This window comes from Saimiri boliviensis, chromosome 2 (assembly GCF_048565385.1).
Source record: "Saimiri boliviensis isolate mSaiBol1 chromosome 2, mSaiBol1.pri, whole genome shotgun sequence".
Lineage (NCBI taxonomy): Eukaryota > Metazoa > Chordata > Mammalia > Primates > Cebidae > Saimiri > Saimiri boliviensis.
In genome coordinates this window covers 98,417,119-98,435,839 of record NC_133450.1, presented here as the reverse complement: position 1 = coordinate 98,435,839, position 18,721 = coordinate 98,417,119, and the positions used below count along the sequence as shown (strand labels likewise).

The following is an 18,721-nucleotide window of genomic DNA, read 5'->3' as shown; positions in this document are numbered from 1 at the left end:
TCAGAGCGCAAATGCTGTTTTGGGAAATCCATTATCCTCTTCAGAGCTTCCAGGCAGGGACGTTTAAGTCTGCTGAAGCTGTACTCTCAACTGTCCCTTTTCCCAGGCGTTCTGTCCCAGGAAGGTTGGGGCTTTATTTATAAAGTCTTTGGGGCTGCTGCCATTTTTTAGAGGTGCTCTGCCCAGCAAGGACATGTAGTGATACAGTGCCTGCAGCTGCTGAGCTGTGTTGGGCTCTGCCCAGTTCAGATTTCCCAGCAGCTTTGCTTACACTCTAGGGTTAAAACCACCTACTGGAGCCCCAGCAATGGTGGATGCCCCTACCCCACCGAGCTTGAAAGACCCAGGTTGAGCTCAAACCACTGTGCTGTCTGCAAGAATTTCAAGCCAGTGGACATTAGCTTGCTGGTCTCTGCGGGGGTGGGACCTGCTGAGCCAGACCATCTGGCTCCCTGAATTCTGCCCCCTTCCCAGGGGTGTGAACTCTTGCTTGCATCCCAGGTGCCACTGGGGTATGAAAAAAAAACTGCTTGAGCTAGCTCAGGGTCTGCCCAAGTGGCCACCCATTTTTGTACTGGAAACCCAGGGCCCTGGTGGTTGTGTAGGTACTGGAGGGAATCTCCTGGTCTGCAGGTTGTGAAGACTGTGGGAAAAGCACAGTATCTGGGTTGAAGTGCCAGAAACAGTCCCCAGTGGCTTCCCTAGGCTAGGAGAGGGAGTTCCTCAGCCCCTTGCACTTTCCAGGTGAGGCAATGCCCCATCCTGCTTCGGTTCACCCTGCTTGGGCTACATCCACTGTTCAACCAATCCCAATGAGAAGATCCAGGTACCTCCATTGGAAATGTGGAAATTGCCCACTTTCTGTGTTGATCTCACTGGCAGCTGTGCACCGGAGCTGTTGCTATTTGGCCGTCTCGCTCAAGGACGCATTCATTCATTTTCAAGAAAATGTGATCCGGCTATCAAAGTCTGAGTAACTGGAATTTGTCTGTTCATTACTCTCTCACATAAAAATGGTGTTCGATGAAAACAGAAGCTCAGACTTGCAAAAATGCCACAGACAACTAGAGAACTTTCTTTTTTCTGTTTTTTTGTTTGTTTGTTTGTTTTGTTTTTTGAGATGGGGTTTTGCTCTTGTTGCCTAGGCTGGAGTGTAATAGCATGATCTTGGCTCACTGCAACCTACACCTCTGGGGTTCAAGGGATTCTCCTGTCTCAATCTCCTGGGTAGCAGGGATTACAGGCATGAACGTGCCGCCATGCCCAACTAATGTTTGTATTTTTAGTGGAGATGGGGTTTCATTGTATTGGCCAGGCTGGTTGAGAACTTCTTAATTTTATGATCTTATGCTTGAGGCCAGGAGTTTGAGACCAGCCTGGACAACATGGTGAGGCTGCATCTCTACAAAAAAAATTTAAAACTTAGCCAAGCATGGTGACACATGCCTGTAGTTCCAGCTACTTGGGAGGCTGAGGTGGGAGGACTGACTTGAGCCCAGGAGTTTGAGGATGCAGTGAGCTAGGACTGTGCCACTGCATTCCAGCCTAGGCGACAGAGTGAGACCCCAACTGGAAAAAAAAATTCTGAGAAATAGCCACCTGAAGAGAAGAAATAGATATACTTGTAAATGATGTCATATTTACAGCTGAAGAACTTCTATTCATATTTTGCTTTTATCATCTTTGTCAAGAAATGATTTTTTTAGTACTGGGGGGAAAAGTAGAATTGTGTGGGATCCTAAAATAAACTTAATGAAGACATTCTAATAGATAGCTGGTCCTGGCCTGTCCAAGAGAAATTTCAAGACAATAGAAGTCATGAGTGAAATGGCTCAACTTCTGCTAGGGACCTTTGAAACACACTGAAGAAAATGAGAATTACTATTGGGAGCAATGGAGAAAGGAAAGCTAATAATGTAAGATGCTAATTACAAGAAAACATCCTGAGAAAGTGAGAAGGGACAGGATCTAGTTCACAGACGCGTTTGGCCTAGGGAGCAAGGGCAGTTTATTATTAATTATTAAGAGATGCAGGAAGTGGGTAAAGTTGGTGGTGGTTAAATGAGGTAGTTCTCTTATAAGAATCAAGTTGCTGAGAGTAAAGAAGATGATGAATGGTGGTAGTGGAGATTTGAATGGAGAGAATATATAAAACCATTATCTTGGATAGTGAGAAACTTTCTAAAAGCTGGGCTCATGTAATCCCAGTTACTCAGGAGGCCAAGGCAAGAAAATCCCTTGAGCCCAGGGAGTTTGAGGCTGTAGTGAGCTAAAATTGTTCCACTGCTCTCCAGCATGGGTGACAATGAGATCCTGTCTCTTAAAAAAAAAAAAATGTAAGGGAATTATTAAGCAATATTGGAAACCCACTTAATATCAGTGTTTATGAATTTAAAATGAGGCCAGTCGGAGCAGCTGTTTCTCTCTGGCCATTTTCAGTTGCTCTTGTGTAATTGCAGAATTGGAAAAGAATTGAGTTTAATCATGGTCACGATTGTCACAGGTATATGTAATGAAGGTAGATAGGGGCAAACTGATTGTGTTTCAGGGGAGTGGCTACAGCAATAGATCATGGTACATAAACTGAGTAATAAGATCATGAGGACATGTGGTAGGTGTAAGGCTTAGTGATGTACAGTGGAAAAGTGATGGGATCAATGGATGGAGAAAATGAATTTTAGAAGTGAAGAAGGGGAAAGAGGGATGTTCAAAGGCTTGGAGATTGAAACAAAGACCAGAGACGTTGAAATTATTGACAAGGTAGAATAGAGGGAAAGATGAGGCCATATGATTCGAATATATGAAATGTGAGCTATTGAGAGTGCTAAGAATAGTGATATAGGCAGTAGTGAGAAAAAGACACTGACCCAAGTTCTAAAATCATCAATGAGGGAGATGGCCAGGAAGTAGGTAGATGACTGCAACAAGGAGTGTCTAGTCTGTTTCTAATTACAGCCTACTGCTTGGGATTGATCTCTTGGACAATTAGTGGTAATGAGACTTGAATTTCAATATTACATACAAATATATATAATACACAAATGTGTATATATAATTATACCAAATAGATATAAATATGTGTGTGTGTGTGTGTGTGTGTGTGTGTGTGTGTGTGTGTGTATAATACCTCCCTATCTGCGGTGTCATAGCCAGGAGAAGAATGGCCTGAGAAAAGAACACACAGCAATGTTGGCTCATTTATAGATTGCAATGGACAATTTATCAACCAATGAAGTGATCACCTTGTAGGGTAGGGTAGAGAAGAGATGTTTAACTAGGGGAAGGGAGCAGAATGAAAACACTAGTTAATTTTGTACTTTGTACTCTTAGGAAGTGTAAAGAAGCCTAAGTAATCTTTTCAAAGGACATCTTCAAAGGCGTACTTGTTTGTAGTCTACCACTTGTTTTGAGCTCCTCTTACTTAACAGTTCCAATATGAATGACTGTTCCTAAATAGATGAGAAAATCTGTGGAAAACTCTGCCCTGATTATACTGCTCTGTGGGCGAAAACCTCATGGCTTCTTTTCTACAGCCCCCATTTTCAGATACATACGGCAAATCTTAGGAGCAGTAATGTCAATTTCATTTCCCCAATACCACATGTTTGCTTCTCCAATTATCTCTAGTCAGTGAAGACAAGAGCAGTCTTATTTCAGGGTCAAAATAGAGCTAATTTAATACTACTTGAAAAGTAGGATCCAAGGGCTGTCACCCTGGACATCAATATAAAAATAAAATTGTTGCATTTAATTAGCCTCCACTACTGCCAGCTACTTTCTCTCCCCCGCAAGATTCTACCACTATTTCTTTCCCCAGGTAGATATATCGTCTTTAAACACAAAAGTTGCCTTGTTCTCTCCAGGAAACCAACTGTAGAACTAAATGCTACCTTTCTTGGACTTCCTCATCCTTTCTAGAATTGAATGCATCTTGTATCTTCTCCAGCATCGGGTTGGAAAATCAAGACCGCTTTATCCTTCCCCAATATCCAACCATTTCTGTGTCTCAATTGGGGATAAAATTTGGCTGCACATGACAAGAAAATCCAAAGTAACAGTTAAACAATTAAAAGTTTATTCCTTTTTTGTAAAGTCCAGGAGGAATTAATTCAGGCCTCACGTGATAGCTACATGAATTTGTCAGAGATACAGGCTCTTTCTAGCTCTCTACACTGCCATCCATAGGATGAGGCCCTCATCTTTATGGTCCGGCATAGTTGCTAGGTCTTCAATCATCTTCACTCTAGGCAGTAGGAACAAAAAAAGGTGTATCCCTCTCCCTTTGTTTTTAGAGATGGGGTCTTTCTCTGTTGCCTGGGCAGGAGTGTAGCGTAGTGATCATAGCTACTGCAGCCTCAAACTCCTGAGATTAAGGGATCTTCCCATCTTAGCTTGCTGAGTAGCTAGGACTGCAGGCACTGTACCTGGCTAAATTGAAAAAAAAAAAATTTTTAGAGACAAGGTCTCATTAGACTGCCCAGACTGGTCTCACACTCCTGGGATCAAGTGACATTCCTGCCTCAGTGTCCCTAGTAGCTGTGACTATAGGCTTGTGCCACCACACCAGCTTATCCCCTCTTTTGAGAAGTCTTCCCAGACCTCCTACATATCAGTGGCCAAAACCTAGTCACATGGTCACATCTAGATGCAAAAGAGGCTAGGGAATATAGTCTTGTAGCTGGGTAATAACATGAATGGCGAAATTTCAGTCTTCTTTTTTTAAGGAAGAATGGGAGGATGGTTAACTGGAGGCAACCATTTGTCCTGCCTTTTCCTCCTACTCAATACACAGAAAACATGGAAGAGATTATTCTTGCCCTTTGAGAAGCCAAACAAAGTTTAGTATGGTTAAATTCCCCAATTATTACTTTGTGGAATAATCAGAAGGTATTCTTAAGAATTTAAAACCTTAAGTATTCTTACCGCAGAAGTGATAATGTGAGGTTATATATGCTAACTAGCTCAATTTAGCCATTTCACAATGTATATGTATTTCTTTTTTTTTTTTTTTTTTTTTTTTTTCAGACGGAGTTTCGCTCTTGTTACCCAGGCTGGAGTGCAATGGTGCGATCTCGGCTCACTGCAACCTCCGCCTCCTGGGTTCAGGCAATTCTCCTGCCTCAGCCTCCTGAGTAGCTGGGATTATAGGCATGTACCACCATGCCCAGCTAGTTTTTTGTATTTTTTTTAGTAGAGACGGGGTTTCACCATGTTGACCGGGTTGGTCTCGATCTCTCGACCTTGTGATCCACACGCCTCGGCCTCCCAAAGTGCTGGGATTACAGGCTTGAGCCACCGCGCCCGGCCCTGTATATGTATTTCAATACATCATATTGTACATGATACATACAATTTTTATCTGTCAATTTAAAAAGGAATCAAGACTTTGAGGATATAGGGTTTCCTTCAACAGGAGTGTGACATGCAGTCTTGTTTTTGAAGAATCCTATTTGGAGGCTGTACGGAGAGCAGGTTGGAATGGAGTCACTTGAAGAGGCTCATGATGACCTTGGCAAGTGCAGATTTGGTGAAATGATGGGGACAGGGGTCAGGGAAAGGCAATCCCACATCTTGGGCTTTCAGATCATTGATTTTTCTAATGTCTTGTGATCTTTTTCCTTTACCCACTTTACCATTATGTGGACTACCTCCGAAATGCTTATTTAAAATATCCTGCTTTTTGACCATCATTTAAGAAAAAATATTTCCAACAAACCTGCTTTAGCATCTCCACTTCAAAAACTCTTTACTCCCAAACACTGATCCTACCACTTTTCATACACATCAGCCACCTGCCCACATCCAGCTCGGGTTCTTGCTGCCTTCTTTACTGAGCTTAGTCTGTACTTCTCCCCTAAACTTCTGCCCAGTGTACCCCCAACCCTCCTGCCATCTCCTTTTATTGTGAACATTGTGTGTGTCATTCCGCCTTTGCACTGGCACCTTCTCACAGCATTTAAACTAAAGTCTCTCCTATCTTAAACAATAGCCAGGTGTGGTAGCTCATGACTGTAAACCCAGTGCTTTGGGAGTCTGGGGCGGGAGGATTACTTGAGGCCAGGAGTTTGAGACCAGGCTGGGCAACACAGCAAGACCCTGTTTCTACAAAAACACTTAACTTATATATGTATTTTTGAGACAGTCTTACTCTGTCATCCAGGCTGGAATGCAGTAGCACAATCTCTGCTCATTGCAGCCTCTTCCTCCTAGGTTCAAGTGATTCTCCTGCCTCAGCCTCCTGAGTAGCTGGGACTACAGGCACGCACCACCTTGCCTGGATAACTTATTTTTGTATTTTTAGTAGAGATAGGGTTTTACTGTGATAGTCAGGCTGGTCTCGAACTCTTAACCCCAAATGATCTGCCTGCCTCGACCTCCCAACGTGCTGGAATGACAGGTGTGTGAGCCACTGTGCCCGGATGAAAAACTTACTTGGATGTTGTGTTGTGTACCTGTAGTTCCAGCTACTTGGGAGGCTGAGGTGGGAGACTCACTTGAGCCTGGGAGTGCCACTGCACTCCAGCCTGGGAGACAGAGTGAGACCCCATCTCTAAAACAAAAGCAAACCAACACATTACCCCTGTCTTCCCTTCAGGCCATACTCCTATTTCCCACTCTTTCTCTTCCCTTCCACAGCCCTGCTTCTCAAAAGAATTGTCAACTTTTGCCGCCTCTTTATATCCGCTGGACTCTTGTCATTTATGTAGAAATTGAAGTCACTGAGAATAATGAAAAATGGTTGTTGAAGATGTTGATTTAGGTGCTAAACTCTTCAATACATAGGGGTAAAATGGAGTAGTAGCCAAAAGATTAGTAGATGAAACCCTCACAGTCTTAAAGAGGAGGACCAGTATTGGACAGCTCACTCGCACCAGAGTGAGGAGCTCAAAGCCAGATTTATACTGCTTAAGAAAACTAATGTGGGCCAGGTGTGGGGGCTCATGCCTGTAATCCCAGCACTTTGGGAGGCTGAGGTGGGTGGATCATGAGGTCAGAAGGTAGAGACTAGCATGGCCAACATGGTGAAACCCTGTCTCTACTAACAATACAAAAATTAGCTGGATGTAGTGGCCCATGCCTGTAGTAGGAGGCTGAGGCTGGAGAATCGCTTGAACCCAGGAGGTGGAGGTTGCAATGAACCGAGATCATGCCACGGGACCCCAGCCTGGTGACAGAGCGAGACTCTGCCTAAAAACAAAACAAAACAACAAAACTAATGTGACGTTTCTTCTATGAGAGCTGTGGAGCAAACGATTTGTATGTGTGCATATATGTGCGTACTGTCACTTCTGTAACATTGCGTGAATGTGTATATGTTGCAGGCATTAAACTGGAAGAGAGTTTTTAACAGTGATTACCACTAGGGCCTAGGATTTGAGTAATCTTTACTTTCCTTTTAGAAAAAAGCTTGAATATTCTTTAAAAATGGGCATCATCCTTTAATTCAGGAAGATGTAAAATAATTTTACATTCTGGGTGAAACTTTTAATGGATTGTTCTCAAGTAACCCTGGCTCTTACCTTGCCTCCACTTTAAACTGCATGTCTATTAAGAAGGAGAATAGAAATAAAGAAGGGTGATGGGAAGTGACTTAGTCTTCTTGTATCATGGGATTCTCAGGTTCAAGCAGGTAGGTGAAAATCTATCGTAGGAAGACACTTACACCACACCTAGGTACAAACCCAAGGGCAGAGGCCCCTCCCACTGCATGTAAGCAGAACATGAACCTGGTTTGAAGTTTTTTGCTTCCCCTGGAAAAATAAGAATATTGCAATTTGTTGAATAGCAAAAATTAAACAATTGTAGCAATATGTCAGATAAACTAAGCTTCTCCAGCAAAAAATAAAAATCTAGAATTTTGTCCTCTTTAGGAAAGAAAAGCAATGTCTAATTTGTTACATTGTCTTCACAAACCATTCATTAGAGTTTATGTCATGAACTTATGTCGGCTATGGTCACAGTAGTTAAGTTGTGAATTATGGGCTTGAAATGTATTCTTTCAACTTCTGGAATCCAGCACTTTTCTCATGCTGAAAGAAGATTTTTTTTCCTTATGTAGAAAATTTCCTGAGGCCTTTGCTAAAATATTTTTAAGGCTTTGATCTTTTATTAAAGAATAAAGAAAAGAGGTCAGGCACAGTGTCTTGTGCCTGTAATCCTGGTGCTTTGGGAGGCCAAGGCAGGAGGATTGCTTGAGGCCAGCCTGGGTAACAGTGAGAATTCATCATTACAAAAATGTAAAAACTTGGCTGGGCATAGTGGTACATGCCTGTAGTCTCAGCTACTCTGGGGGCTTAGTGGGAGAATTGCTTGAGTCTGGGAGTTTGGGTCTGCAGTGAGCTGCGATTGCACCACTGTACCCCAGCCTAGGTGAGAGACTGAGGGTCTGCCTCAAAATAAAGTCTGAGAATAACACTATTAAATCATATACAGAAAACAATTAGCATACATATTCTCCTATGGATGCCGCTTCAGGAAGACAAACTCAAAATAGAAATGTACAGTCTTCTGGCCGGGCAGGGTGGCTCACACCTGTAATCTCAGCAGTTTGGGAGGCTGAGGCGGGCATATTACGAGATCAGGAGTTTGAGACTAGCCTGGCCAACATGGTGAAACCACATCTCTAGTAAAAATACAAGATTAGCCAGGCATGGTGGCAGGCACCTATAATCCCAGCTACTCAGGAGGCTGAGGCAGGAGAATCCCTTGAACCTGGGAAGCAGAAGTTACAGTGAGCTGAGATCTGTTGCTTCAGCCTGAGTGACAGAGCGAGACTTGGTCTCAAAAAAAAAAAAAAAAAAATAGAGAATTGGAATTTGGAAGTAATTGTTGGACCCTTTTCAGTACTTGAACAGGAAAGTGATACGAAGCAGGAAAAAGCAAACAAACATAAAGAAGCAGGTGCAGGAAGATGAGCAGAAATGAGAGATCAGGTGATGAGAGAGGCAGGAATGGGGAGTTTGAGGGTGAGAGTGGGGGTGGGGAGAGAGCATCAAAGGTCCTTGTTTTCATTTCTCATGAAGTCTGTATTACTTGCATTTTGCTTCCATGAAACATTGTATCTTAAATTCTCTTTTGCTTAAACTAGCCAGAGAAGATTTTGTTTCTTTGAGCCAAATTCTTCAAAAGGTAGCAGGAGAGAAACTGTAGACATGGTTAATGTGTCTTTCACCTCAGGAAAGATTATACTTGTGTGTTATGAAAGGCAGATGTAGAGGAGGTACATTGCTTACTAGAAATGTCCTGAGCTCTCACGAACTTTTATGTTGCTTTGTCACTGTCACGTGTGACTCATTTCCTTAATAGCACCCTTACCTTACGGGGTCCATCGATTCTTGTTTTGGCTTTTACCCCTTATGCTAACTGCCGTAGTCTCCCCATGTTTCCCTATTTTCCATATTCCCAGGGAATATGAAAAATGTCAGTACTGAACTTTTCACAATAAACTATAGCTTAGGCAGGCATCAGTGGTTTCTAGTGAGTTTTTCCTGCTCTGGGAATACCATCAACTCTTCAGGGTAGCTGCCAGGGCAAGGAAGGTTAAAGTGCTTGATACCACACTTAGTACATTTTTAAATTCATAACACTTCAGACATTTTAAGTGGAAATCATTTCAAACTTACAAATAGGTTACAGTGATAATACAAATAATCCTTGCATACCTTTACGTGGATTAATCTTTTTTTGATTTTTTTTTTTTTAATATTTTGCTTCATTGCCTGATTTCTCTAGCTCTTTCACTCTCCCTTACAGGTGTGTGTGCATGCCTGGGTAATTTTGTCTCTGAATCATTTAATAAGTTGCATTTGTGGTATTCTCTATTCTCAAATACATCAGTGTACACTTTCATAGAAAATACTTTTACATAAATGCAGTAACTAACTTCAGTATATTTAATAGTGATTTTTCTACGCTACCATCCATATTCCAATTTTGTCAGTTAATTCAGTGTTCTTTGTAGTAGTGGTCCCCAGCATCTCTGGCACCAGGGACTGGTTTTGTGGAAGACAGTTACCCATGGGCCAGGGTTGAAAGGAGGGGAATGGTTTGGGGTGATTCAAATGCATTACGTTTATTGTGCACTTTACTTTTTATCTTTTTGAGACAAAGTCTTGCTCTGACGTACAGACTGTAGTGCAGTGGCACGATCTCAGCTCATGGCATCCTCCTGACGCCTGGATTCAAGCGATTCCCCTGCCTCAGCCTCCTGAGTAGCTGTGACTACAGGCGCATGCCACTGTGCCTGGCTAACTTTTTTGTATTTTTAGTAGAGACTGGGTTTCACCTTGTTGGCCAGGATGGCCTCGATTTCCTGACCTTGTGATCCACCCACCTCAGCCTCCCAAAGTGCTGGGATTACAGGCCTGAGCCACCGTGCCTGGCTGTGAACTTTATTTCTGTGTCATAACATATAATGAAATAATGATACAACTCGCCATAATGTAGACTCAGGGGGAGCCCTGAGCTTGTTTTCCCACAACTAGACAGTCCCATCTAGGGATGATGAGAGACAGTGACAGGTCATTACGCATTAGATTCTTTTAAGGAGTGTGCAGCCTAATCCCTTGGATGTGCAGTTCACAATAGGGTTTGGACTCCTATGAAAATCTAACACCACGGCTGATCTGATAGGAGGCAGAGCTTAGGCAGTGACAGGAGATACAGGGAATGGCTGTAAATGCAGATGAACCTTCATTTGCTCACTTGCTGCTCACCTCCTGCTCTGTGGCCTGGTTCCTAGTGCCTGGGAGGTTGGGGACTTCCTGCTTCATGGAGCATTTTCTTCTCCGGTATAGAATCTAGTCTAGGATTAGGTACTGCATTACCTGTCATGTCAACTTACGCTCCTTTAATTTGGAACATTGCCATATCTTTATTTATTTATTTATTTATTTATTTTTGAGACGGAGTTTTGCTCTTGTTACCCAGGCTGGAGTGCAATGGCACGATCTCGGCTGGTTTAATGTTATTACTTGGTTGGTCATTTCAGCGTCTTTCCTTTTTCAAAATCACTATAACATTTCCCTCCTTGCTACATTCTCTTCCTGCATTCTCTTCTCATTTTTTGATTTTTGAGGACATTTTTGGTAATTTTTTTTTTTTTTTGAGACGGAGTTTCGCTCTTGTTACCCAGGCTGGAGTGCAATGGCACGATCTCGGCTCACCGCAACCTCCGCTTCCTGGGTTCAGGCAATTCTCCTGCCTCAGCCTCCTGAGTAGCTGGGATTACAGGCACTCGCCATCATGCCCAGCTAATTTTTTGTCTTTTTAGTAGAGACGGGGTTTCACCATGTTGACCAGGATGATCTCGATCTCCTGACCTCGTGATCCACCCGCCTCGGCCTCCCAAAGTGCCAGGATTACAGGCTTGAGCCACCGCACCCGGCCAACATTGACATTTTTTACAGAGTCCCTTTTATGGTATTTTAATACTGGATAACCTCTTAGTACCTGGCACAGGGTTAGTGCTTATTTATTGCTTGATCTTGAGGACAGATGTGCCTCCAAACAGGAAAGAAAAATAATTGGTAAATGCTCAGCTGTAATCACTGTTAAGAGCTGTTTACTTTGCCTTAGCTAGTAAAGCATATCCTATGTAATCATTTTTCAGAATTATTAACATAAGGGTATCCAGCTCTATTTTACATTGTTGCCTACTCATTACAATATTCTACTATTTTAGTTTTATAATTCTCTGCTTTGGAATTTTAACTTTTTTTGGAATTAAAAAAAAAAGTCTATTTGTCAAAACTAGCCATGTCTCCTGATTTGCAAATGAAGCAACCAAACAAAAAAATAGAAAGTACTTCTGGGTGAATTTTTTTTTTTTTTTGAGACAGTTTCGTTCATTGTCCAGGCTGGAGTGCAATGGTATGATCTCGGCTCACTGCAACCTCTGCCTCCCAGGTTCAAGCAGTCCTCCTGCCTCAGCTTCCCGAGTAGCTGGGATTCCAGGCACATGGTACCATAGCTGGCTAATTTTTGTATTTTTAGTAGAGACGGAGTTTCATCATATTGGTCAGGCTGATCTCGAACTCCTGACCTCAGGTGATCCACCCAGCTTGGCCTCTCAAAGTGCTGGGATTACAGGCATGAGCCACCACACCCGGCCTGAAATTGAACTTTTTGATCAGGGGATGATATAAGGGACATTTCACATCATTTAGGTGAAAATTCCAGTCTTATGGCCAAAACATAATCGCTATAATTATGGGGAAAATGGACATCAAGTATATATTAGAAAATTATTTTTGCATGCACAGTGAGATTATAAAACATATAGGCTACACAAATCTCAATGAAGTACGGAATTATATTTAATGCTAGGTTAAGGACCTTACCCATTTGACACTAATTTTACTTCTCATAGCAGAGAGTCCATCAACACTTGATTATCTTCTGTATGGATGTAGATTTTTGAATCCTTTTTTCTGTGTAAATCTTGTCACTCTACTGTGCCAAACAGATGGCAGGAATGTTTTACACAGTACTTTTCTTCAGAGTACAGTGTACATAGTTGCATTGAACCAACCCTGATAAAATGTTCTGCCAGAAGTAGGAATTGATACAAGTGTTGCAGCACAGGGAAATCTGAGCCTCTAGTCCCAAGTCCCCTACTTAGCTGGCAGTGTGGCCTTGAGTAAGTCAGCTTTGCTAAGCTTCAGTTTTCTCATCCATAAAATGGGGATAATGGTACTTGCCTCGTAAGGCAGTGTGAGGTTGGTATAAAAGCTTTGAAATTGTAAAACGGGGCTCATGAGATGGATCTAGTTTGGGCAACATTTCCAATTCTACATTTCAGTATTCAGCTTATGAACATGCTTTTAGGTTTTTTGTGTTTCTGACTGCACATATCTCATTTGTCATGAGCTGCTCAATTAAGAAAGTCTGAGCCACCCATAAAGATGGCAACATGAAATAAAGCCACCTTTGAAAAACCCAAAATCACAGCAGGGCCTTGCCTAAGGTTAAGTGATGATTCTGCAGGTAAATTATGCATTGCCCCAGTGTACAGGGACCCCAGACTGGCTGGTGTGAAAGCCATCCTTCTATAACAGAAATGGAGTTTCTGTGCTCTAAATCCTACACAAATCACTTGAGGAATCTCTCCAAAATGAAGACTCTGATTTAGTAGGTCTGGAGTGTGGGCTGAGATTCTGCATTTGCAGAATGTGTTCAGTGAAATATTTTGATGCTATCATTCTAAAGACCAATGATAAATACTCTGAAACTTCATTAAAATGTCAGTGTAGGTATATATAGAAAACAAAAGGCTTGTTTGCAAAATTATTTATTTACATTTTAAGCTCACATTCAAATCTTGCTAGGATAGAATGGCTAAGATGAAATATACAAAGCTGATATAAACACATACTCATTAGTCTTTATCTGAACAGAAATATAGAGATGGCTTTAGATAATCTGTTTTTCCTTCACACACCAATGTTCCCTTAAGTCATGCCATGATAATGTCTCCCCATTAAGAACTTAACTTGTATTGTCCAAAAAAGCTGAAAAGCAAAAAGCTAACTTTGATTTGTTAAACAACTATTCATATGCCACAAAACCAAAACTACAGTGCTGAAAGGTCCAGATAGGTCCAAACATGATGATTTTAAAATGAGTGCTTTGGTTAATTAGGCTTTGACTTGGGTTTTAGCATTACTTGTATAATTACATCATTCCAATGAGTCATTACAGGTAATCCATTCAAAACATGACTCGCTTAATACTATCACAAAGCACTTAGCCTTGCCTTGATTGTAAATACCTTTAAGATGCTGACAATAGCAACAATTTATCTTTTCCTTCACTCAGCAAAAAAGAAAATCATATAAATCACAAAATAAAAAATTCATTTCTCACATGTTAAAAAAACACAGTTTGCCATAAACCCTTATTTTTGAGAGAATAAATAGTTTGTCACATCTGCCCTGGGTATTAGTGCATTATTAAAATACTAGACCCGTACTAGCTCTTCCTATGCCTTGAAAGCCTATGACTTCGTGATCTACTTATGTAAAATACGCTGAAGGCTAAATAGGCAACGGATTGAAGTTTCTGGGAAGAATTCACACCTAAAACAGTTTTAAAAATCTGGATTTAATAATAATTTTAGAAAAATAAATAAAACACTGTGGTTGGTTCTACTCTCCCCTTCTACTCTTCCCTCCACAAATCTGAGCTAAAGTGCAGGCTTCTAAAAAGCAGAAGAGAGCAAAATAGGATGACAGGTGGATTTTGCTATCCACATTTCTTTTTTCTTAGTGTAATGTATTATGACAAAGGCAAACTTGATTCCCTTTTCATGAAATGAAGAACCCATCTTTTAAGACTATCTTAAATAATTGTTCTTAAATCAAGAAGCTTAAAAATCAGTGTTTTTAATACACAAGCAACTAAATGCCTATAAAATACATAACTTAATATTTTGAAGAGTGCTATTGTAAAGTTTGAAACATCTAAATATAATTTTCAGTTTACATTTAATGTCTTTAAAAGGTCTTTTAAAAGCTGTAAGCTCTACTATAAATTGTGAACTAAATTATAAATTGCCACTCAACTTCTCAAAAATGGTTGCATAAATGTATACATTTAAGGTATCTGTATATTTCTCATATTGACACTTTTCCCAACCTCGTAAGTCAGGTAAAATGAGAAATTAAGCACCTATATGTTGGTTAAATTCACTTTTGAGCAGCATTTTGATTTTGAATAGAGACTCTAAATGTAGTCTAAACTTTCCAGAAAGTCATATTTACATTCATTGTACATTTTATATACACATAAATACAAATTTATAGGAAATAAACAAATTAACCTACACCTCTCATAGTATAAAAGACAAAAATTAAAAATACAACAAATGTGATCACATGCTAAGGCCAGCTATCTGGGAAATATTGTTCAGTTCCAACAGCAATAACCTGGAGTAACTTGACACATTATCACATAAATACACTACAGGTACTTAGTTAATTTTTGTCCTTAGCCTAAGGCCAATTCAGAGTTTTAAGTGAAAGCTTATGCCATACAAGTAGTTAAACACCTACTAGGAATGTTTGCATCGCAGAAGAAAGATCTAAAGAAGGCATGAGAGCAGATGTGCAAGATTTTGAAGTGTAATTATAGGGCAGGATGAAAATGACCTCTTTATCTAGGGGAAAGTCAGGGCTTTCTGACGAGAGCTGCGCAAAAACTGAAAAGTCTGCTTCATCAGTGTGAACTCCCAGTCCCACAAAAAACAGTGCCTTGTCAAGGCTCTTGTACTGTGAGGTCTCCTGGACTGACTGGTGAGACTGAGAAGCCCCAAGAAACCCTGAAGTTCCCTGATGGAAATTACTTTGTTGAGATTCAGTTTCTGACATTATGACCTCTTGGGCGGTCTGCTTTCTGTTGTGTCCTGCCCGTAAAAGCAGTGCCTGATTTTGCTGTTAAACCTTTTGTAAACAGATGGGCTTGGCCCTCCAGGAATATATCAAAGAGAATTTTTCTGTCTCATGAAGACAAGCAGGTTGTTGTGATGAGCCTGAATAGTGCCCCTGCACCTAGTGAGTCTTCCACCGACTGCTGGCGGAAGTGGATAGAAGCAGAGACTGTAACTGCAAGAAAAAGAAGGTTACCGAATCTAAAGTGGTTACTCTTCTATAAAGTTTTGATCTTGAGCATGAGTGAGAAGTCCTATTGGGCACTCCTTCACCTAAGATGGCATGCCAATGCTTATGAAAGTAAGAAATTCTTCGAATCAGAGTTGAGGTTTAGAAGGAATAAGAAACATGGAAAATTTTGACCTATATTAAATAAACAAACTCTTCCATAAATCAGGTTTTTTAACACTAAAATCAAGGCCTTTTCCCCCAGAATATTAAATTTACTAAAAATGTAGAAATAAAAATTCTACTATGGCTGTGAATATATAACACAAATAAATGAGGTCACATGGTTTATACTTTTCAAATTCTTAGAGAGGCCCTACAGTAGTTCAGGAAGACCGTTTAGAATATTGTTCCCTGAGTTCTTGAGGCAACCACAAGTAAGTTCATGAACTCCAAGATTTCAGAGACGGAAAACCTACATGGTCTGCTTAACCGTCTTTTCTAAGAGTAGCTATTTACTCCAAAGTGGTTTGTTCAGTGCTTTCCCTACAGTTGAAATGCTTTAATTATGTGGCTTTATCCATTTCTTAGAAGACCAGCTCCCAAATGAAACTTCTAAGAGAAAGAAGAAAAGGCTGTTTAAAGCAAGTAAAGCTTTAACATCAGTTAAGAGTGCAATTGAGTAAATCAGTTCTAAGTTTATAATACAAAAAGAGTGGCAATACTGTCACAGGCGTTAGAAAGTTAGAATTCTACAGATTTGGGCTTGTCTGACTTCAGTGGCTAATAACCACTTAAGAAGCCCTGCCTCCTAAGCAAACAATTATATTTTACCAATCAATTCAGTCTACCAATTAATTCAAAGAACCAAAACTATTACAATGACTTTCCAGTATTTAAATGTGTAAGAACACCTAGATTTGGTTTTAAAATAAAGTTCATAACAACCATTCTCAACAGATCTCAAACCTTAAATACCTAGACTTTACACACAGATTTGTAATCATGATTAAAAAAAAACCCAAAAAACAAAAACTCATTCAAAACTGGAATTGTAAGGTGATTGAATTATGTCCACATTCTTGGTGGCTATTAGAATTCTAAAATAAATTCATATCTTGGGAATAATTTACGCAGTGAAGTATGTGAGTGTTTATTTTCAAACTCCCATAAGGGTCTATTTAGAAAAACTATTCTAAATGGAAACTCCAGTTCTGTTGCTGGCAGTTGAGGTTAGGCTTAATTTTAACTTTAAGCCAATAAAGGTTACAAAAGTTGAGAATCTACTGAAATGTCCCATCTATTTCAGCAAAGTGCACAAATATGAGTGTACCCTTTGGTTTGGCTATGACCTCAAAGGAGGTGTAGAAGTCAGTGGCGCTGGTGTCAGATTCCTAACTATATTACTGAGGCTGGCAATCTTCTCTTCCAGGAGGTAGTTTTTCTTCTCGGCTGTTTTCTGTCGCTGTTCAGTCATTTCCAAAGCTTTCAACAACTGGGCATTTTCAACATACAAATCCTTCACCATCGCGTCTGCCTTAGTGTTCTTGCAGAGCTAGAAACAGAACCAGAAACATCTTGACTCCATTTCTGTATCTCTTCTTAGTTGAAGGTCTGACATAAGGACAGTTATTTCATAAAGGCAGAACACTTCTTCTAATTATATTCTTTTATTTTACAATATAGCTTTATCATCAGACATGGCATCAGGGATGCCACTGGAGCAAATCCACTTTTTCCAAGCTATTTCTTTGCATGTTTATGTAAGTTACCAATAAAAAGAACAGATTGATATCAGAGAGCTCCAAAGGTTTTCTTCTACCTAAATAGGCATTATTCCTTTATTCATTCTTTAAAAATATGAAATACTTTTATAACTTAAATTCCTGAGGTGTCAGGTGTGGACTGTAACTCTGCTTGTAACTGAAGATGCTTGAACTTCCCCCATTCATAACTACAACCCACTGATTATTTTAAAATTTAGCTCATATAACAGAGGTAAGATTTGGGCAGTTACTTTTCCTGAAATTTTTTTTTTTTTTTTTTTTTTTTTGCATGGGGCTTTGTTTAGTCTAATCTTTATAGTAAGAATAAATAGTCTAGGCCAGGCACAGTGGCTCATGCCTCTAATCCCAGCACTTTGGGAGGCCAAGGCGGGCAGATCACCTCAGGTCGGCAGTTTGACACCAGCCTGAGCAACGTGCAGAAACTCCATCTCTACCAAAAATACAAAAAATTAGTTGAGTGTGGTGGCGTGTGCCTGTAATCCCAGCTACTGGGGAGGCTGAGGCAGGAGATGGCTTGAACCTGGGAGGATGAGATTGCGGTGAGCCGAGATTGCCCCATTACACTCCAGCCTGGGCAACAAGATCTCTGTTTAAAGAAAAAAAACCCGAAAGAATATGTAGTCTAGGTTGAGGTGGGAAAACTTGATAGCAGCGCCTTGGGATAATTTCATTGTCATTCTGGTTAATATTTTCCAGTCTCCCTTCCCACGTTACATCTTTTAACTGTTCATTTTATACCCAATTTCAAGTAGGGCATCTAAAACTATAAAGGTTTATGAGAGTAAAAAGCAACTAAAAGAGTGGCTTAACAACTTATTAGCAAGGATAAGGATAACAGCACTCAGCACCTACATGACAGGCAGCTATCACTAATATTTCAGAACCTAGTCTCTGTTGAACTTCCTGAATACAACTTTTTTTTTCCTTCCTCTCTCCCTCCCTTTTCCTTTCCAAAAATAAAAATAAAAAACAAAACAAAAACCACTGTGATGGCTCTTCATCACCGACAGAATAAAACTGAAGCTCCTTGGCTCAGCACTGGAGGCCAACTGTCCTGTTCCTCCTTCCTCTCTAGTCTCCCCTCCTGCCTCTCCCAGGACAATGTGAACTGTCAACGCAGACGTGATGATACATGCCCACACCCAACATGTGCCACAACTCCATGATGTTCCCACAGCCTTGGATGCCCTTCCCACAATTTCTTTTTTTTTCTTTTTTTTTTTTTTTTGAGACGGAGTTTCGCCCTTGTTACCCAGGCTGGAGTGCAATGGCACGATCTCGGCTCACCGCAACCTCCGCCTCCTGGGTTCAGGCAATTCTCCTGCCTCAGCCTCCTGA

General features: G+C 40.6%; 1 protein-coding gene across 6 annotated transcripts in view; it reads right to left on the bottom strand.

Moving 5' to 3' along the window:
- Positions 1-13,275: 13,275 nt before the first annotated feature.
- The window catches only part of NIN (ninein), a 111,697-nt gene continuing 106,251 nt past the window's right edge, over positions 13,276-18,721 (bottom strand). For all 6 annotated transcript variants that reach the window (XM_074393943.1, XM_074393944.1, XM_074393947.1 and 3 more), the window contains one exon: positions 13,276-17,151. In XM_074393943.1, coding sequence (XP_074250044.1) covers positions 16,942-17,151 — 210 coding nt within the window. In that variant the 3' untranslated portion in view covers positions 13,276-16,941. The remainder of the gene's footprint in view (positions 17,152-18,721) is intronic.